Source organism: Onychostoma macrolepis, chromosome 01, assembly GCF_012432095.1.
Source record: "Onychostoma macrolepis isolate SWU-2019 chromosome 01, ASM1243209v1, whole genome shotgun sequence".
NCBI classification, from domain to species: Eukaryota; Metazoa; Chordata; class Actinopteri; order Cypriniformes; family Cyprinidae; genus Onychostoma; species Onychostoma macrolepis.
Genome location: NC_081155.1, coordinates 4,444,544 through 4,467,422, shown reverse-complemented (window position 1 = coordinate 4,467,422; position 22,879 = coordinate 4,444,544). Strand labels below are relative to the sequence as shown.

Below are 22,879 nucleotides of genomic sequence, written 5' to 3'. Positions count from 1 at the left end.
TAAATCCTGTTCCTAGTGCTTCATTAGAATTCTCTACTGATTTGTGCGAACAGTTTTTAAAACATTTTATCCATAAAATCGAGGGTATCAGGTCTAACATACCATTTCAAAATTCTTTGCCTCTAGAAATGGTTTCTCATCGGAGCTCTCTATCTCGTTTTCAACCCGTGTCACCTTCACAGCTATATGACATTGTTCTTAGTATGAAGCCCTCATTTTGTCACTCCGATGTTCTGCCTTCGCAGATTTTCAAAGAGGTTTTTCCAGCCTTAAGTCCAGTTGTTACTGCTATTATCAACAACTCCTTAACAAATGGAATTGTACCAGCCTCTTTTAAACATGCTATAGTCCAACCACTGTTAAAAAAGCATCATCTTGATCAGCATAATCTGAATAATTATAGACCCATATCTAAATTATCTTTCATCTCAAAAGTTTTGGAAAAAGTTGTTTATTCACAAATTTCATCTTACTTGAGTACTTTTAATATTTTGATAGATTTCAGTCTGGGTTTAGAGAATTTCATAGTACTGAATCTGCCCTGGTGAAGGTTACTAATGATATTTTACTTTCCCTTGACTCTGGTTCTTGCTGTATCTTAATCATGCTTGATTTAAGTGCAGCATTTGATACAATAGATCATGACATCCTTCTTCAAAGACTTGATCAAATAGTTGGTTTTCAGGGATCTGTACTGAGCTGGTTTGCTTCCTACCTTAAGGACAGATATTTTTCAGTGAATCTGGGAAACTATTTCTCATCTCAGGCTAAAATGTCCTACGGTGTTCCACAGGGCTCTATTCTGGGTCCTCTTCTTTTCTCCTTATATATGCTTCCACTTGGTTATATTTTTCAGAAACATAAATTATCATATCATCTCTATGCCGATGATACTCAACTTTATTTTCCTATTAAAAACAATAACTGTTCTATGTCAACTCTGTTTGCATGTCTTCAGGACATTAAAATCTGGATGGACTTAAATTTTTTACAGTTAAATAATGATAAAACTGAAATAATGGTGTTTGGTCCAACAGCTGTGTCCACTGGCATTGTCAAGCAGCTTGGCCCTCTGTCATCAAATGTACGTGATCATGTTAGAAATCTTGGTGTTGTCTTTGATCCTGTGTTGTCTTTTGATAAGCAGATTAGTACTGTTGTGAAAAGCAGTTTCTTTCAGTTAAGATCAATTGCTAGAATCAAGAAAATGCTTTCTATGAAGGACCTGCAAACTGTAATTCATGCGTTTATAACGTCAAGGTTAGATTACTGTAACTCACTTTATCTGGGTCTGCCTAAATCATCTTTGAACCGACTGCAATTGGTCCAAAATGCGGCAGCCAGATTATTGACTGGCACCAGAAAACGTGAGCACATTACCCGGTTCTCGCCTCTCTACACTGGCTCGGTTCAGTTTCGTGTTGATTTTAAGATTTTGCTTTTGTTTTAAGGCTTTACATGGTTATGCTCCTCAGTATATCTGTAATCTCCTCACTCCGCATTCCACCTCTAGATCTCTTCGGTCGTCTAGTCAATTTCTTCTTTCGGTTCCTCGTTCACATTTTAAAACGAAAGGCGACCGGGCTTTTGCTGTGGCAGCACCTAGGCTTTGGAACAGTCTTCCCCTCCACATTAGATCTACTCCTTCTCTTTCTTTGTTTAAATCTGCTTTGAAAACCCATTTTTATTCTGTATGTTTTAATTCTGTTTGAGGGTGTACAATTTTATTTGTCCCTTTGTTTGTCTTGATTGGGTATGTTTTTACCTTGTTTTATATTTGATGTACAGCACTTTGGTTGCAACTCCTGTTGTTTTAAATGTGCTTTATAAATAAATAAACTAAACTAAACTAAACTAGTACAGCCAAACAGCCATAAAAACGTATATAAAAGAATGCTCATGCACAAACGTATATAAACACCAATAAGCTCTGCTGTATTATAAACCAATGAAATTGAAGGTGGGCGGAGCGACACGTGTCGTCCAGGGTGCACTCTGGGGCTACTCGACAGAGGTGGGAAGTCCAGGGGTCAGAAAGTAAAAGTCCTGTCATGTGTTTATTCCGCCCACACTGTAAAAAGTGATACACTATATTTACTCAATAAAATTGTGTCAACAGATTACAAGCAATATCATTAATTAAATTCAACACATAAAAATTAATTTGAATTAATCAAATGAGATGATTACAAATTAACCATTCAAAATGAGTAAAATAGCACAAAAAATTAAGTAAAATTTAAACAAAAATATTGATTTCACTGGTCCAAAAAAAAAAAAAAAAACCTCTATGCTAATGAATAGTATGCATGCCAGACCAGTAGTTGGCGATGAAGAAACACTGCGCAAAAATGTAATATGCATGCACTTGACGTCACCTTTTTCACAAATTCATGTTTTTGTTGTTCACATGGAGATGCTACAGGCATTGTGTTCAAAAGCTTGTGTTTCCAGGCCCCAAAAACAGTTATTAAAGACACCTGATGTTAACAAACAGAAGCACTGAAGGAGAAAATCTGAATTATTAGGTTACCATTACGGTGGTCAATGTTTGCTTTAGTTGGGCTCTTGACCCTTGATTCTTTAATATTAGGTTTTGTTTGGCTGCTGTTACAGAATTAAACAACAGTTAGACAAGCCAAATGAGAAGGTGGTCTGGTGGTGTTGATTATGTTTTGTCATCATTTGACCTGAATCTCTGAGCTCTTTTAGCGTTTAATTTCTGAATTAGATTTATTTTGATTACAGCAGTCACGTATTTCTACAGTATAAAATCTGAAATTTTCAGTGTAGTCCAAAAGGTTTCTTAAAAGTTCTGATCCAAAAAATGGGTCTTTTAGGTACACTCTGACATCAAGTATCAGAGTATGAATCTCAACAACGGTGATAAACAGCATATTCAGATAAACAGATCAACTCAGAATGTCGCAAAACAAACTACTAAAAATATGCAATGCATGATGGGAGCTATTGATGAGTTTTGATTAGTGGCACCCAGAATTCACTGCAACATTTGATGGTCACCATTGTTGAGGTTCTCACGCTGATACTATTAGTATTTGATCTGAAGAGCTTTTAACAATCTCTGTTTATGCTGAAAGATAGAGATACTCAGATATTACACTATGCAATTATAGGATGGCAGAAACTGATAAGGTAAATCCGACTCAGGTCAAATGATGACGATGTGAAAACATAACCAACACCACCCTATCACCTTTTCTTTTGGCTTATCTTATTTGTTGTCTAACTCAGTTACAGCAGCCAAACAATATCTAATGTTAAAGAGTCAAGGGTCAAGAGCCCAACTAAAGCAAACATTGACCACCGTGATGGTGACCCAATGGTAAAACATGATTTTCTCCTTCAGTGATACTGTGTTAACATCAGGTGTGTTCAGTAATTTAGTTTTAGGGACCCGGAAACACAAGCTTTTGAACAAGATGCCTGTATCATCTCCATGTAAACAACAAAAACATGAATTTGTGAAGAAGGTGACGTCATGGGCATGCATATGTTTCTTGATCGCCAACTACTGGCCTGACATGCATAACATAGTATCATTAGCATAGTGTTTTTTGTCCAATGAAACCAATATTTTTGTTTAAATTTTACTTAATTTTTTGTGCTATTTTACTCATTTTGAATGGTTAAGTTGTAATCATCTCATTTGATTAATTCTAATTAATTTTTATGTGTTGAATTTAATTAATAATATTGCTTGTAATCAGTTGACACAATTTTATTGAGTAAATATAGTGTATCACTCAATTTTATTGAGTAAATATAGTGGATCACTTTTTACAGTGCATGAACTCAGCATGAATCAAGTCATTCCTTTCAAGTCACAAACGAGTCTCGAGTCAAATCCCAAGTCCTTAAAGAGTTAAAGTTAATGAGATAATTATGTTTCTAATTAAATGATGATTGTGCATTAGTGATGAACACCTGCTGTTATTGAGAATATGTTTGTTTGAGATGAGCAAAATTTGCGCAGAACTGATCACCGGGGATCACAGCGAGATGCATGCCGGTTAGAAAAGTGTCCGAGTTATGTCCGCCTTGCTCTGATGTCATGTTGACGTGTGCCAAAAAGCTCTCGCGACGGCGAGGTGGCAGTGTCGAATTGAGCAGTGTAGCAAATTAGCTTAAAAGGGAATTGTATATAAATAATTACAATTAATTATGATTAATTACAATTATTTATATCGGCTGACAGTAATAACCGTAGCAGAATTATCAAGTGATCAGTTTGTCCAGCGACCATTCAGTGTAAGTTCGTATCAACTCTAAGAAAGGATATTTTCGTGGCCACAGAAAAAAATTCTTAAGTATTAATGCATTAGAGCATGTAGTAAGGATCAAAATCGTAAAGGGACATTAATTTGCAAGGCAGAACCAGAAACTCATGTAATTTGTGCACACAACTTTTATTAACTAAACGCTAACACACATAAATAATCTAAACAAACAAACAAACATACACTCACGCGTATATACGAAAGGGGAGCTAAAGTGGATGAATGAAGCCATTAGAGAAAACAGAATGCAGTTATGGAAAGAGTCAGTGAACCACCTGAGTAAAACCATCAGCGCTGTTTATAACGGGGTCTATAGCTTATTACTAAACCTCTGTTTAGTTTAGTTAGATGTACCATACTTGCACTTCCACGGCTGTTGAAAAGTCTTGGATGAAAAGTCTTGATGTCTTGATGGTTTCAAGGTTTTGGACTCACGATCACGTTCTTCCGGGTTGAAGAGTGATGAATTCCAAAGAGGTTATTCTGGTTCTGAGGTCCGCGGATCTTTGGTTGAATGGAAAGTCAAGGCCGCAAGGCCTGGCGCAAAACTTAAAGTTTCAGAAGAGTTCTAGCTCACATCCTTCTAGGATCTAACGGAACCGCAAAACTGAGATATGTAGGAGCCCACCGGGCACGCCGGTACCGGCTCAGGCTCTCCACACGGGCAGCAATCCGGATTTAGCAGTAGAGTTTTTGCAGAAGAGCGCCCTGAACTGTGCGTGAGCCCTTTAAGGTCTGCGAAGAGTCACACCTCTCAGGATGGGCTTGACCAATGAGAAAGGCTGAATTTCCAAGCGCGAGTTTGGAAATACTGGGGGGGTTTATGACCCTTTGTCTGAGAGCATGGTAATTTGCAAAGGGGTTGGATTGGAAGTTGTTATACAAACTATTAAAGATTCTTAGGACATTAATATGTCTGAGACTGTTGCTACTGCGTGTTTTGAGCTTGAGCTCCGTCAAGTTAATTCCTTATCGTCTATTTTCTATCTTAAGATCAGTTTTATACACTATCATTTTCGTTTCTATAACGTGTGATTATATCCCCTATAGCATTTTACAACAAAAGCAATCAGAGCGCCTTGTTATCACTAGTTTTATTTTGATTTCCCGAGTCTGCTATTAGCTTATAGCCAGTTAGCATCGCCAGCGTGGTTGCTGCTAATCTCGCTTACGTTGCTAATACTCGATTACACACATTACCATTGTTTCACTGTTACTTGCTTAAATGGCGGAATTGTGTCTACCTCTGAGTGCAGGTGAGGACACGTTCGAGCTACATTCGGTGCAGCTGGAGCTGGAGGCCGTGGAGAAGCAGATCCGCGACCTGGTGGAGAAGCAGGCCAAGCTGAGAGAGCGGAGAGCCTCGCTGGAAACATCCCAGGCTGACGCTCACAAGTCCGGGGTAAGTATACAGCGTGCTGCTAACACTCCCACCACCTCTACTCCGTGTGTTTCTCTGCACAGGCCCTGTGCACCCAGGACGCGATCTTCCCAGGTGTCCTTCACTCCGGCGCCGGGACACCACGGACCCTGGGTGCACCAGCAGCGGAAGACGCGAGCCAGGCCCCGGGTGATGACCTCTCCCCCTCCGCCGCCTCCGGTCTTTGAGATCTCCACCCGGAACTGCTTCGCTCCCCTCCGCGAGACGGAACGCGACGCTGTGATCGTCGGAGACTCCATCGTCCAGCACGTCCGTGCTACGTTAGCTGAAGGTAAAGTGCACACTCACTGTTTCCCTGGTGCTTGTGTTCTCGATGTTTCTGCGCAGATACCCGTGATCCTGAAGGGCGACGAGAGCGTCGGCGCTGTCGTGCTGCACGCGGGGGTTAATGACACTAAGCTGCGGCAGACGGAGACACTGAAGAGGGACTTCAGGAGACTGATCGAGACGGTACGCAGCACATTGCCCGCGATGACAATCATCGTGTCAGGACCACTTCCCACGTATCGACGAGGACACGAAAGGTTCAGTAGACTTTTTGCTTTAAACGAATGGTTATTGTCATGGTGCAAAGAACAGAAACTGCTCTTTGTTAATAATTGGAATCTTTTCTGGGAGCGTTCTAGGCTTTTCCGTGCTGATGGCCTGCACCCCAGCAGAGTCGGAGCGGAACTCCTGTCGGACAACATCTCCAGGACGCTACACTCCATCTGACTAGTAAGCCAATTCTCAAATAACTGCTATAATGGCTTTTGCTCTACCCTCCTAAATGACAGAAGTACTGTATACTGTATAGTCACAGAGCTATTAATAAAAACATTAAATTAATAACTTCTCACAGAGACTGCATACTGAATCTAGGTGATGGTTGTGCTGTTATCATCAGTAACAAACCAACATCATCTGGTTGCAGTCTCTTTCTTGGTTTTCCTTGCTATAACAAATGTGCTTTTCAAACACAGTTACAGCAGCCCCCAAAAATATGATGTTATAAAGTCAAGGGTCAAGAGCCCAACTAAAGCAAACACTACACACCAAGATGGTAACGTCAAACAAAACAATAAAAAATCATCATCTAAATCTGTTATTTCTCAGTAAGCGCTTTTGTAGATGTCTAACAGAAATAAGAACCCCGCTCATCTTTTTGAGTTCACAATGAGCTCATATATTACTCACACTGTGAGCATCACCGTATGAGAATGGTGTGATGTCAATGTGATCATCGCGTGATCTCACGTGTTGACTGGGACAAATGATGCACTAAGACTTGCGTTTACTGACCTAATAAACTCTTTTGGAGTCAAGCAAAACGTCACCGGGCCCACTCATCGTTTCAATCATACGCTAGATTTAATTATATTGCATGGAATTGATCTTACTGATATAGATATCGTACCTCAAAGTGATGATATTACTGATAATTTCCTTGTATCGTGCATGCTGCATATTAACGATATTATCTATATGTCTCCGCGTTATCGTCTGGGCAGAACTATTGTTCCAGCCACCAAAGACAGATTCACAAATAACCTGCCTGATTTATCTCAACTGCTCTGTGTACCCATAAATACACGTGAACTAGACGAAATGACTAGCAACATGGGCACTATCTTCTCTAATACATTAGAAGCTGTTGCCCCCCTCAATATGAAAAAGGTTAGAGAAAAACGTACTGCGCCATGGTACAACAGTTATACCCATTCTCTCAAGAAAGAAACTCGTAATCTTGAGCGCAAATGGAGAAAAACTAACTTGGAAGTTTTTAGAATTGCGTGGAAAAACAGTATGTCCAGCTATAGAAAGGCTCTAAAAGCTGCCAGGGCAGAGCATATCCACAAACTCATAGATAATAACCAAAACAATCCAAGGTTTTTATTTAGCACAGTGGCTAGATTAACAAATAAACAGACGCCACCCGATCTAAATATTCCCTCACAGTTTAATAGTAATGACTTTATGAATTTCTTCACTGATAAAATACAATAACAAATGTAGGTTCTACACCGTCTAGTACTTCAGTTTCATTCACCGCTCCCAAAGAAAAACTTCAGTGCTTTACAACTATAGGACAGGAAGAACTAAATAAACTTATCACTGCATCTAAACCAACAACATGTTTATTAGATCCTGTACCCACTAAACTACTGAAAGAGTTGTTACCTGTAGCAGAAGAACCGCTTCTCAATATTATTAACTCATCATTATCTTTAGGTCACGTCCCAAAACCATTCAAGCTGGCGGTTATTAAGCCTCTTATCAAGAAACCACAACTAGATTCTAGTGAACTGGCAAATTACAGACCCATTTCAAATCTGCCGTTAATTAATCAAATTCAAATGTTCAAATGTAGACGTTTATGTCTAAGATTTTAGAAAAAGTTGTGTCTGCTCAATTGTGCTTCTTCTTGCAAAAAAATGATCTCTATGAAGAATTTCAGTCAGGTTTCAGGCCTCACCATAGCACAGAAACTGCACTTGTTAAAATTACAAATGACTTGCTGCTTACGTCAGACCAAGGCTGCATCTCATTGCTAGTTTTACTTGATCTTAGTGCTGCGTTCGACACTATAGATCATGACATACTCATAGATCGATTACAAAACTATACGGGTATTCAAGGGCAGGCTTTAAGATGGTTTAGATCCTACCTATCTGATCGCTACCACTTTGTTTTTTTAAACGGGGAGCCATCTCAACTATCACCAGTAAAATATGGAGTACCACAAGGATCTGTCCTAGGTCCTCTGCTATTTTCAATATACATGTTGCCCCTTGGTGATATTATTAGAAAATACAGCAAACTCTTGCATGCTGTAAAATTGTTATGATGGTGTGTAAACATTTGGTAAACTTATTTCATTTGATTCTACTAAGAAGGAACATTTCTTAATATAAAACTGCAAACACTTAATTTGTAACAGTAAAGTTACTAAAAACGTGACTTTAACTCAAATTGTTGCAGTTTATCATCAGCTATAGCACACATGCATGTGGTAAATCACTTAACAAAGAGATCATCACTGTATCAGCAACTCTACAGTTACTGTTTTTAAATAAAGCAGCAGAACATCAGAGTTTGTGGCTCATCATTGACTGAAGCACAGGCTCTACTCTCCACCACAATGGTGACCCACAAAACTAAATTAGATCTCTCTTGTGCAAAATAATACAGTTCAGTTAAAAATTTACTCTCCCTATAGATAACACCTGCTGTTAACAAGCAGAATCACTGAATGAAAGAGAAACAAGAACTACAACTGTCTTCAGCCACAGCTTTAGATGAACTCAACTGAAATACAAGACATCATTAAATCTCTCAAGATCTGATTAAACAACTCCTCAAACAGCATTACCAGCTTCACACATTACAATTTGACTTTATTTCTGTCATATGTCTATAAAAATTATTTGAGAATTAACAGAAGTTTAGTTGTTTTATTGAAAACATTTAGTTTGACCTCACCATTGTGGCGGTCAGGGTTTGCTTTACTTGGGCTCTTGACCATCAAATTTTAGTCTTAGCCTTTTTCTGGCTGCTGTAGCTGTGTTTTTAAAGCACATTTGTTATAACATGAAAAGCTAGAAAAATTTGTTTTTACGTTTTTTGTTACGCTTTTGATTGATTATTGATAATGATATAATCATTATCTAGAGGCCTGATTCACTGATCACATTCAGAGGCTGATCTTTAAAAACATGGTGTGGATATCTTTTTATGTGTTTGTGTGTTGAAAATCGCTATATGACCTTGAATGAGACAACAAACTGCTAATGAAAAATTTTAAAGATGTCTCATGCACAAAACTTTTAGTACTACGGAAACAGCTAGACACACACAGACATCAAGAGTCAGTGTATGAATCTCAACAACGGTGACAATCAACAAAATAAATAAACAGATCAACTCTGAACATCACAAAACATGCTACTAAAACTCAACACAAAAAAATAAAAAAATAAAAGCACATAGTAAGAATTAAAGACAATAAGTGGACAATTCAGTGGCATAATTTATTCATGCCGCAATGCATGCTGGGATTCATGGGTGAGTTTTGTATTGTGCTGGTACCCAGCATGAATTGCAGCATTAAGCTTTTGATTGTCACCATTGTTGAGATTCATACACTGATTCTTGATGTCTGTGTGTGTCTAATTGCTCCCATAGTACTAAAAGTTTTGTGCAGAAGACATTTTTAAAAACTTCCAGTAGCAGTTTGTCGTCTCTTGCAGGGTCATATAGCAGCTGTAAACACCAAACTAACAAATAAAAGAATCCACATCATGGCTTTAAAGATCAGCCTCTGAATGAGATCAGTGAATCAATTCAGCACTTAAAAAAGCACTTAACCACACATTTTCCTGACTTTTCATGCTATAACAAACGTGCTTTACAAACACAGTTACAGCAGCCAGAAAAAAAACTAAGATTAAAATGTGATGGTCAAGAGCCCAATTAAAGCAAACCCTGATCGCCACAATGGTGAGGTCAAACTAAACGTTTTCAATAAAACAAATAAAATTCTGTTAATTCTCAAATTATTTTTATAGACATATGACAGAAATAAAGTCTAATTGTAATGTGTGAAGCTGGTAATGCTGTTTGTGGAGTTGTTTAACCTCTTAACTGTCACCGTCCACCCTGTGGGACGCCTACCTTTACTTCACTATTTTACAATTAAATCCTAATCTAATCATGACAAACTATATATCGTTGGAAAGGTCTAAGACTCCTAAATAGGTATTTTACCACTTTTCTGTTAAAAATTATGTAGGAAAAGTAATAGATTAATTTATGACCAGAGGTGTCAAATCCAGGGTCAGAAAGTAAAGTCCTGCCATGTGTTTATTCCACCCATGAACTCAGCAGCTGATTTCACCAGAGGAGGAACCAAGTCATTCCTTTCAAGTCACAAGCAAGTTTCGAGTCAAATCCCAAGACCTCAACGAGTTGAGGTAATTAAGAGATAATTGAGAGACTAATTAAATGTTGATTGTGCATTAGTGATGAACACCTGCTGTTATTGAGAATTACAGAGGATCAGATGTTGATGTTTTATTGGTTAAAATGATGCCACCATCATGTAGATCAGTGTTTGCTTTAGTTGGGCTCTTGACCCTTTTAGTAACTGAGAATAGATTGCTTTTAAGCAATTGCAATATTGCTTCACAATAAACATTTGCACATTGCTGAATTAAAAGCTTGAGGAAGCAGATGAGCTTACACTTTCGGCTTTTATGTCATTTGAATGAACATCATGAAGGTGTCTCTCTTTGGTTTATTTACTGACGTTCAGCTGTTACAGAACTGCAGGAATTTACTATTAAACAAATGCCATCGTAATATTAAATATTGGAAAAAATTAAGAATTATATTGCTCAGGCTTTTAGACATGAACACTTATCATACGATCCTCAACAGTGGTGACAATAATTATTCATACTGTGGTGTTACCCAGCATGCATTGCAGCATGAAGCATTTTGTTGATTGTCACCATTGTTGAGATTCATGCGCTGGTTCTTGATGTCTGTGTGTGTCTGAGTAGGACTGGAGTTTAAATATTTAAATGCATTAGATTTAAAATTCTTTCTCTATAACTGCTACAGCAGTAAACTCATTGCATACTGTGGTTTCACAGAGTTGTTTATTCAAAAGCAGAACATAAATTAAAAAAATGTAAAATGTATGTGTATATATATATATATATATACACACAGTATACTGGATGCAAACAGGTAAGCACCTGATGATTACCTCATCATATGAAAACAACTAACAGTTGCTCACTGCACAGCACTGATCTCTCCGCTTTACAACAGCACATGCATTGCTACAGAGAGATCTAACACAGGAGTCAAGGGTCAAGAGCCCAACTAAAGCAAACACTGATCTACATGATGGTGGTATCATTTTAACCAATAAAACATCAACATCTGATCCTCTGTGATTCACAGTAACAGCAGGTGTTCATCACTAATGCACAATCATCATTTAATTAGTCTCTCAATTATCTCTTAATTACCTCAACTCATTGAGGTCTTGGGATTTGACTCGAAACTTGCTTGTGACTTGGAAGGAATGAGTTGGTTCCTCCTCTGGTGAAATCAGCTGCTGAGTTCATGGGTGGAATAAACACATGGCAGGACTTTTTACTTTCTGACCCTGGATTTGACACCTCTGTTTATGACAAGAGTGCACCTGAAAAAAATCTACATCATGACATGAATTCTGACCTTTGTCACAGAAAGTCTTCTTAGTTGCCTTTTTCTCTATCACGAATTAGAAATCATAAGAAATTATTTATCAGTAGAAAACTTAAAATTTCAAAATTCATCCTTTGAAACCCATTTTAAAATCAGACATTGCATTACCATGTAAATGGTACATTAAAATCATGTTACAAAATATTTTCATTCATTAATTATAAAAAATTAAGTTTGGATAGTGCACTATAATGTCTCTGTTCAAAACTGTGGGTGACAGTTAAGGGGTTAATCAGATCTTGAGAGATTTAATGATGTCTTGTATTTCAGTTGAGTTCATCTAAGGCTGTGACTGAAGTCAGTTGTAGTTCTTGTTTCTCTTTCATTCAGTGATTATGCTTGTTAACAGCAGGTGTTATCTATAAGGAGAGTAAATATTTAACTGAACTGTATTATTTTGCACAAGAGAGATCTAATTTAGTTTTGTGGGTCACCATTGTGGTGGAGAGTAGAGCCCGTGCTTCAGTCAATGATGAGCCACAAATTCTGATGTTCTGCTGCTTTATTTAAAGACATTAACTGTAGAGTTGCTGATACAGTGATGATCTCTTTGTTAAGTGCTTTACCACATGCATGTGTGCTATAGCTGATGATAAACTGCAACGATTTGAGTTAAAGTCATGTTTTTAGTAACTTTACTATTACAAATTAAGTGTTTGCAGTTTTATATTAAGAAATGTTCCTTCTTAGTAGAATCAAATTAAATAAGTTTACCAAATGTTTACACACCATCATAACAATTTTACAGCATGCAAGAGTTTGCTGTATTTTTACAGTACAATTGTAATTATTGATTTACAGTACTCTTGTAAATTTACAGTCTTACTGGCAACCAAAATTGCCAGTAAGTTACTGTAAATTTTACAGCAATTTTTTACAGTGTAGGATAGCAAAATCCACTAAAGGAGGTAGAGCTTTTTCACATTTGGCACCCAAACTCTGGAATAGCCTTCCTGATAACGTTCGGGGTTCAGACACACTCTCTCTGTTTAAATCTAGATTAAAGACACATCTCTTTAGCCAAGCATTCACATAATAATCTTGTACTGCATTTATATCTAATCAAATGTACATTATAATTCTTTAGATTGGGTTGAACAAATCATTTTTGCTTGAATAGAACAGCAGCTACGCTAATTACGTCTCTATCTGTTTCTCTGATTCTGCCATGGGATTAACATCCCGTGGTAACTAGGAATTACTGAAGCGTCAGTCTGGATCCAACCCTTAAAAAGATCCGGGATGACCAAAGACCTGAGAAGAGATGATGGCAACACCTCAGAGGACCATGGAGGATGCCAACCCTCAGACAACATACACGATTACCAAGTTAAGTCTGTCATAACTTAAATATATTGGGTTTCTTCTTCACATATGTATATGTGTATGTGTATAGTAGAAACTTAATTTCCTGTAAAGCTGCTTTGCAATGATTGTATCGTAAAAAGCGCTATACAAATAAACTTGAATTGAATTGAATTGAATGTTGCATAGGTATCAACATGTAATATTCACTCTCAATTAGATCATCTGAAGACGAATTGATAGAGACCAAACATGTTACAGTCAGAGTGAAATTAACTAGTGATCTATTATAAGCATGCATAAAACAGTATACAATACACAAAAACATATACAAGAACAGTAATAATATACACAATGACCTAACGATGTGTGTGCTCATTCAAAGAAAGAGAATTCAAAGGGAAGAGTCCATTTTATGGCATAATGTCTTTTTCCTAAAGGGGATATGAAGTGAGTGTTGCTCGGCCATTTGCATTCCTTTGAGCAATAAAACTAGTGTTATCTAATGGGTTGCCATGGGACCAGGGGCCTGAAGTCCTTGACAGTCCTACTGGCACCGGGTATGTGTATTGGGTGAGGGCTCTGTGACCATTTGTTAATCTAATAACTAATTGATTTGTTAAATCAAATGCAAAATTGTGTGTCTGATTGGTCCAAATGCTACAGCAGTCACACGCAGTTGCCCTCCACCGACTGCGCTGATCAAAAGCATGATGGGAAACGACTGACTGACGACACAGCTTAATGCTCATTGGTTCAGACAACCGTGATGCTGCCTTCTCTTCTAAAATGTTTTTTTTTTTTAAATCTGATTTCATGCTATTATGTATTTAAATTGTGCATGAATATTCCCAAACACTATGACAGTGTGATCTCTGTGTGAGATATGTGATTGTTGTCATAGTTTCTATAAAAATCTAAAATATATGTTTGAATTAAAATAAAAATGGATGATAAATACGCCTTTCGTATGGAATTAAAAAGCAAGCACTGTGAGTGTCTTGTTCATCATTTTTATATTCATATAAAAGCAACAGAAACTTTGGTCTCTCTTTATCTCTTTATATTTCTCTTACTAGTCATTGATACTGCTGGTGACAGCCACTGCACTCCCATCTTCTCCGATGATGGACAGGTGAGATGTACCAGAGTCAACTTGATAATTCTCATAGCACTGCCCACCGTATCTCTCTTGTTTGATTTCATCTTTAATCTTACTCCTGATTTCGTCTGCAACGCTTTCTGACGTCATGTCTTTGACAACCTGTAAAACACTCTGTGACAAAATTCATAAATATGGGAACATCAGTATGGGAACATTATCAGTGAATAAACATTAGTTTTCTATCTGCTTCTCACTCAACACCATTGTATGGATTCAACACTTGTAATACACAGCAGCACAGATTTATATCGAGCATTTCTATGGTATATTAAGTTATATCTTTGGCTTTCCCTTACCAAAAAGTAGCATACTTCGAGTTTATTTTATTAAGTATACTTAAGTAAAGTTCAAGTATATTCTAAGTATACTTTAAGTAGTAGGTATTCAAATATGAAAGTGAAAGTGAAAGTGAAAGTGAAGTGACATACGGCCAAGTATGGTGACCCATACTCGGAATTTGTGCTCTGCATTTAACCCATCCAACGTGCACACACACAGCAGTGAACACACACACACCGTGAACACACACCCGGAGCAGTGGGCAGCCATTTATGCTGCGGCGCCCGGGGAGCAGTTGGGGGTTCGGTGCCTTGCTCAAGGGCACCTCAGTCGTGGTATTGAGGTGGAGAGAGCGCTGGACATTCACTCCCCCCACCTACAATCCCTGCCGGCCCGAGACTCGAACTCGCAACCTTTGGATTACGAGTCCAATTCTCTAACCATTAGGCCACGACTTCCCTTATCAGTGTACTAGTAGTATACTCGTAAGTGTACTATTTCAATACTTATTGGGACTAAATTGGCCCAATTTCTAGTATATAAAAGTATACTTTTAATTATACTTTAAGTATAACAGTAGTAAACTTTGAGTACATGACTAGTTTACATCAAAGTTTTTAGCTACTGCAACTATACTAAAAGCAAACTTATAGGTATACTGATAGTTTACTAATTAAATACTTGTAGTAGCATTTTTAGTATACTTTAGGGCTTTTCACACTGCGCTTAACCCCGGGTTATCATCGTTCTAAACACCGCTTTTAACCCCGGGTAAAGACACGTTTCAAATATCAAAAGACGGAAAGCTTATGAACTGGAGTGAATAGGAGACAGTATTATTCTTACGCTACTGTACAAGTAAACAATATAGTTAGTCTCTCCACACAGAAATTCAAAGAAATATTCACATACTTTGCTCCTTGTTTTCCTTCTTTTGTCTTTGTTTTCTTGCCTTTGTGCGTCATGAGACCGTTCACATGTCGCACCTAAAACGCGTTTAAAACGCTAAGTGCGCCGCTTTCTCCTTCTTTCCAAAGCACTGTAGCTTGCACTCCCATGGCGTCTGCCGTTGCTAAGCAACCATGACCTGCGCTCTTCATGAAAACTCAGAAGTTTCAGCAAAGGATAAATTGATTTCCGGCACTAAATCGCTTGCAGTAGCTCTGCCACTAAATTTATTTAAAAATGGCTATCCCTGCCTGTACAGCTGATCAGCTGTTCCTCAATCTTCGCTGATCTAAAGACATAAGCAGCTACGTTTTTAATAACTGGCAAGACGTGGGAAAAGCCGTGTAAACAGGTTGCCTGCTGTTTGTCCAATCAGAGACAGTGACATCGCAAATATGCAAATAAGAACGTTAACCGGGGTTTAGGAATGTACCGTGTGAAACGTCTGTTAATAAATACCCAGGGTTAACAGAGGTGGACAATCCAGGGGTCAGAAAGTAAAAGTCCTGCCATATTTTTGTTCCACCCATGAACTCAGCAGCTGATTTCACCAGAGGAGGAACCAAGTCATTCCTTTCAAGTCACAAGCAAGTCTCAAGTCAAATCCCAAGTCTTCATAGAGTTAAAGTTAATGAGATAATTAAGAGACTAATTAAATGATGATTGTGCATTAGTGATGAATGCCTGCTGTTATTGAGAATTACAGAGGATCAGATGTTGATGTTTTATTGGTTAAAATGATGCCACCATCATGGAGATCAGTGTTTGCTTTAGTTGGGCTCTTGACCCTTTTAGTAAATCGAAGTAATTTGATTCTAAACAAATGCAATATTATTTCACAGCAAACATTTGTGCATTGCTTAGTAGATCAGCTTATGTTTTCTGCTTTTAAATCATTTGAATGAACATCATGAAGGTGTCTTGTTTTGGTTTATTGAGTGATATTCAGCTATTACTAAATTGCGGGGGAAAAGAAAGTCCTATTGAACAAATATAACTGTATTGATTACATATTGTGGGGGAAAAACTGCATCAGCTCAGTCTTTTAGACATGAACACTTATCATATGATCCTCAATGGTGGTGACAGTAATTATTCATACTGCAGTGCTTGATGGGAGTTTTTACTATGCATTGCAGCATGAAGAATTTTGTTGGTTGTCACCATTGTTGAGATTCATATGCTGGTTCGTGATGTCTGTGTGTGTCTAAATAGCTGAAGAGTTCAAGTGTTTATATGTATTACATACAGTAGATTTAAAATGAACTTATTATAACTAAGATAAAGCGTTCCTTGCATGTTGTAGTTTCACAGGGTTGCTTTTTCAAATTCTAAAAAAAAAAAAATATATATATATGTAATAAAAAACAACCAGGCCAGCTGTAAAAGCATAGTTGCTCATTGTGCAGCACTGATCTCTCTGCTTTATAACAGCACATGCATTGCTACAGAGAAAGATCTGACACAGGAGTCAAGGGTCAAGAGCCCAACTAAAGCAGACACTGCTCTCCATGATGGTGTCATCATTTTAACCAATAAAACATCAACATATGATCCTCTGTAATTCTCAATAACAGCAGGTGTTCATCGCTAATGCACAATCAACATTTAATTAGTCACTTTATTAGCTCTTTAATTTTAACTCTTTGAGGACTTGGGATTTGACTTGAGACTTGGTTGTGACTTGAAAGGAATGACTTGGCTCCTCCTCTGGTGAAATCAGCTGCTGATTTCATGGGTGGAACAAAAATATGGCTGGACTTTTACTTTCTGACCTCTGGATTGTCCGCCTCTGCAGTTAACCCCAGGCATAGTCTGAGCAGTGTGAAACGTGATTACAGATAACCCAGGATTCCGCTTTTAGGATTTTTAGGATTCCGGTTTAGGATGACCCAGGGTTAACAATTTCAAGTGTGAAAAGCCCTTTTGAAGTATACACTGTTAAAAAAAATTGCTGTACAATTCACAGAAACTTACTGGTAATTTTGGTTGCCAGTAAGACTGTAAATTTACAAAAGTTCTGTAAATCAATAAGCAAGTGTACTGTAAAAATACAGCAATCTCTTGCTTGCTGCAAAGTTGTTGTAAAGGTGTGTAAAGATTTGGTTAACATTTCATTTGAGTCCACTGAAAAGAAATATTTTTTAGTATAAAACTGCAAACACTTAATTTGTAGTTAGAAAGTTACTAAAACATGACTTTAACTAAAATTGTTGCAGTTCATCATCAGCTATAACACACATTTATGTGCTGAAGCGTTTAACAAAAAAAATCATCACTGTATCAACAACTCTACAGCTACTGTCTTTAAATAAAGCAGCAGAACGTTAGTGTTTGTGGCTCATCATTGACTGAAGCACAGGCTCTACTCTCCACCACAATGGTGACCCACAAAACTAAATTAAACTAACAGATCTCTCTTGTGCAAAATAATACAGTTCAGTTAAATATTTACTCTCCTTATAGATAACACCTGCTGTTAACAAGCAGAATCACTGAATGAAAGAGAAACAAGAACTATAACTGACTTCAGCCACAGCCTTAGATGAACTCAACTGAAATACAAGACATAATTAAATCTCTCAAGATCTGATTAAACAACTCCACAAACAGCATTACCAGCTTCACACATTACAATTTGACTTCATTTCTGTCATATGTCTACAAAAATTATTTGAGAATTAACAGAAGTTTTTTATTGAAAATATTTTGTTTGACCTCACCATTGTGGCAATCAGCATTTGTTTTAGTTGGGCTCTTGTCCCTTGATTTGGTGAAGCACATTTGTTATAGCATGAAAAGCCAAGAAAGTTCGTGATTATGTGGGTTTTATTGATTATTGATATGGTGGTTGATTGTCTGATTCACTGATCTTGTTCAAAAGCTGATTTTTAAATATATGGTGTGGGTTCTTTTGTTATTTTGGTGTGGTTTACAACAGCTATATGACGTTGACCAACTGCGACTGAAAATTTTTAAAAACATCTTAGGCACAAAACCTTAAATTCTATGGCATCATTTAGACTAGAGGCTGACATTCCGGGATGGGAAACAAAATCGCTACGAATCACGTGATTGGGACAGGACAGGAAAAAATGTCACCGAGAGTGGGCAGGACCGGTTTCAAAATGCACTCCCGTGTCATCCTCTAATTTAGACACACACAGACATCAAGAATCAGAATATGAATCTCAACAATGGTGACAATCAAAAGCTTCATGCTGCAATGCATGCTGGGTACCAGCACAGTACAAAACTCACCCATGACTCCCAGAATAAATTATGCCACTGAATTGTCCACTTATTGTCTTTAATTCTTACTATGTGCTTTTATTTTTGCTTTTTTGTGTGTGTTGAGTTTTAGTAGCATATTTTGTGATGTTCAGAGTTGATCTGTTTATTTTTTTTTTTTGATTGTCACCGTTGTTGAGATTCATACGCTGATTCTTGATGTCTGTGTGTGTCTGAATGTTTTGACAGTACCCAAGGTTTTGTGCATGAGATGTTTTGGTTCTACTGTATATTAGGTGGTTTTAACTACTATGTACTTATTTTTGAATTGATGATTTGAATTAGTGATTCACTATATTTACTCAATAAAGTTGTGTCAACAGATTACAAACAATATTATTAATTAAATTCAACACATAAAACTAATTAGAAGTAATCAAATGAGATGATTATAAATTAACTATTATCACTATTATAAGTGAGTAAAATAGCAAAAAAAAATTAAGCAAAATTTAAACAAAAATTTTGGTTTCATTGGACAGAAAACACTATGCTAATGACACTATGTCATGCATGTCAGGCCAGTAGTTGGCGATCAAGAAACACTGTGCAAAAACGTAATATGCATGCACATGACGTCACCTTTTCACAAATTCATGTTTTTGTTGTTTACACGGAGATGATACAGGCATCTTATTCAAAAGCTTGTGTTTCCAGGCCGCCAGAACTGAATTATTTAAGACACCTGATGTTAACACAGAATCACTGAAGGAGAAAATCATGTTTTACCATTGGGTCACCATCACGGTGTTCAATGTTTGCTTTAGTTGGGCTCTTGACCCTTGAACAATACATATTGTTTGGCTGCTGTAACTGAGTTAGACAACAGTTAAAACAAGCCAAGAGAAAAGATGATCAGGTGGTGTTGGTTATGTTTTGACATCATTTGACTCAAATCTTTGAGTTGTATTTACCGTATCAATATCTGCTATCCTATGATTGTACAGTATAATGTCTGGAAATTTCAGCATGAACATTTTTGTAAAAGCTCTCCTGATCAAATAATAAAAAAGCTTTCGTCTATGCACACAGACATCAAGTATCAGCGTGAGAACCTCAACAATGGTGACCATCAAATGTTGCAGTGCATTCTGGGTGCCACCAATCAAAACTCATCAATAGCTCCCATCATGCATTGCATGTTTTTAGTAATTTGTTTAGTGACGTTCAGAGTAGATCTGTTTATCTGAATATGTAGTTTATCACCGTTGTTGCGATTCATACTCTGATTCTTGATGTCAGAGTGTGCCTAAAAGAACAACTGTTTTTAACAAAAAAATTAATTGTTTTGGATCAGAGCAAATTTTAAGAAATTCTTTGGATTATATTAAAAAGTTCAGATCTTATACTGTAGAATTACAGGACTGCTGTAATTAAAGTAAACCTAATTCAAAGATTAAGCGCTAGAAGAGTTCTGAGATTCAGATCAAATGATGATGACAATACATAACCAACACCACCAGACCACCTTCTCATTCGGCTTGTCTAACTGTTGTTTAACACTATAACAACAGCCAAACAAAATCTAATGATGAAGAATCAAGGGTTAAGAGCCCAACTAAAGCAAACATTGACCACCGTAATGGTAACCTAAAAATTCAGATTTTCTCTTTCAGTGCTTCTGTTTGTTAACATCAGGTGTCTTCAATAACTGTTTTTGGGGCCTGGAAACACAAGCTTTTGAACACTATGCCTTTATCATCTCCATGTGAACAACAAAAACATGAATTTGTGAAAAAGGTGACGTCATGTGCATGCATATGTTTCTTGATCGCCAACTACTGGCCTGACATGCATAACATAGTATCATTAGCATAGTGTTTTTTTTTTTGTCCAATGAAACCAATACTTTTGTTTAAATGTTACTTAATTTTTTTGTGCTATTTTACTCATTTTGAATGGTTAATTTGTAATCATCTCATTTGATTAATTCTAATTAATTTTTATGTGTTGAATTTAATTGATAATATTGCTTGTAATGTTGACACAATTTTATTGAGTAAATATAGTGTATCACTCAATTTTATTGAGTAAATATAGTGTATCACTCAATTTTATTGAGTAAATATAGTGTATCACTCAATTTTATTGAGTAAATATAGTGGATCACTTTTTACAGTGTAGATGAGACAGGAAACAATGGGACAGAAAGAGTGGAAGAGAATCAGCAAAGGACCTTGAGTGAGGACTCGAGCTGGGGTTACAATATATATCAAAACACTGCCCACATGGCTATTGCTTCTGCAAATATCTCAAAAATACCAAAGGAATCCATAAGTAGAGTTGAACTCACCTCAGTGATGCTTTTATCAAGTGGGTCTCCCAATTTACTCTTTTTGACATTAGCAAAGCGAAATGCCTCAATTATACGATGATAGGTCAAAGTCTTATTCCTTATAGTGGACACACTGCTGCTTGACAAGTTGTAACCTGAGATTAAATGATTAGTTATTTGAAGTTAACCTTATTGATCATTTTCCATCATCATTTTCACTATCTTTGAACACTCAGCTTAAAGAAGTGTTACAATGTACAAACACAAGCAAATGAACACTGCGGTTACTGTCTGTACAGTAGGGATGGGCAAATGAAGCCTCATGAAGCTTTTGAGTTTTTTCAGCCAAGTGGTCCATAAAAGGGTTAATTTCTGGAGCCTTCATTTGCTCACAATACCACCTGGTGGCCAAAGAGTGTAAAACAAGCAGAGACATTTAAAGTCCAGGGATCAAAAAGTAAAAGTCCTGCCATATGTTTATTCCACCCATGAACTCAGCAGCTGATTTCACCAGAGGAGGAACCAAGTCATTCCTTTCAAGTCACAAGCAAGTCTAGAGTCAAATCCCAAGTCCTTAAAGAGTTAAAGTTAATGAGATAATTAAGATACTAATTAAATGATGATTGTGCATTAGTGATGAACACCTGTTGTTACTGAGAATTACAGAGGATCAGATGTTGATGTTTTATTGGTTAGAATTATGCCACCATCATGGAGATCATTGCGTGCTTTAGTTGGGCTCTTGACCCTTGACTTCCTGTGTTAGATCTCTCTGTAACACTGCATGTGCTGTTGTAAAGCAGAGAGAGATCAGTGTTCCGTAACGGACAGCTATAAGCTGTTTTTATATGAGATAAAACAGGCGCTGATCTGTTTACATCCAAAATAACTTTTTTTTTTTGTCATTTATATGTTCAGGTTTGCAATAATCAATCCTGTGATACTGCAACGTGCAATGGAAGTGTTGTTCTTATAGTTATATAAAATGAATTTTAAATCTATGTGATGCATGTAAATATTTAAACTCCTGTGCTGTTCAGACACACACAGACATCAAGAACCAGCATATGAATCTCAACAATGGTGACAATCAACAAAATTATTCACGCTGCAATGCATGCTGGGTAACACCATAGTAAAAACTCCCATCATGCACTGCAGCATGAATAATTATTGTCACTATTGTTGAGGATTGTATGATAAGTGTTCATTTCTAAAAGCCTGAGTCATATAATTTTTCTTTATTCCAATATATAAACATTATGGTGACATTTAATATGACTTTTTTGAAGTTCTGTTTATTTCAAAGAAATATTACAATTGCTTAAATGCAAAGCACTTCCAGTTATTAAAAGGGCCAAGAGCCAAACTAAAGCAAATGCTAATCTCCATGATGGTGGCGTCATTTTAACCAATAAAACAACATCTGATCCTCTGTAATTCTCAATAACAGTAGGTGTTCATCACTAATGTACAATCATCATTTAATTAGTCTTTTAATTATTTTATTAACTTTAACTCTTTAAGGACTTGGGATTTGACCTGAGACTCGTTTGTGACTTGAAAGGAATGACTTGGTTCCTCCTCTGGTGAAATCAGCTGCTGAGTTCATG

The 22,879-nt window shown here is 37.0% G+C and overlaps 1 protein-coding gene across 2 annotated transcripts in view; it reads right to left on the bottom strand.

The window, feature by feature from the left end:
* LOC131547622 (glutathione hydrolase 1 proenzyme-like) overlaps positions 1–22,879 on the bottom strand; it is a 91,390-nt gene that overhangs the window by 10,970 nt on the left and 57,541 nt on the right. For both annotated transcript variants that reach the window (XM_058788272.1, XM_058788273.1), the window contains 2 exons: positions 21,285–21,421; positions 14,385–14,584 (listed from right to left, as the gene is read on the bottom strand). In XM_058788272.1, the coding sequence (XP_058644255.1) occupies positions 14,385–14,584; positions 21,285–21,421 (337 nt within the window). The remainder of the gene's footprint in view (positions 1–14,384; positions 14,585–21,284; positions 21,422–22,879) is intronic.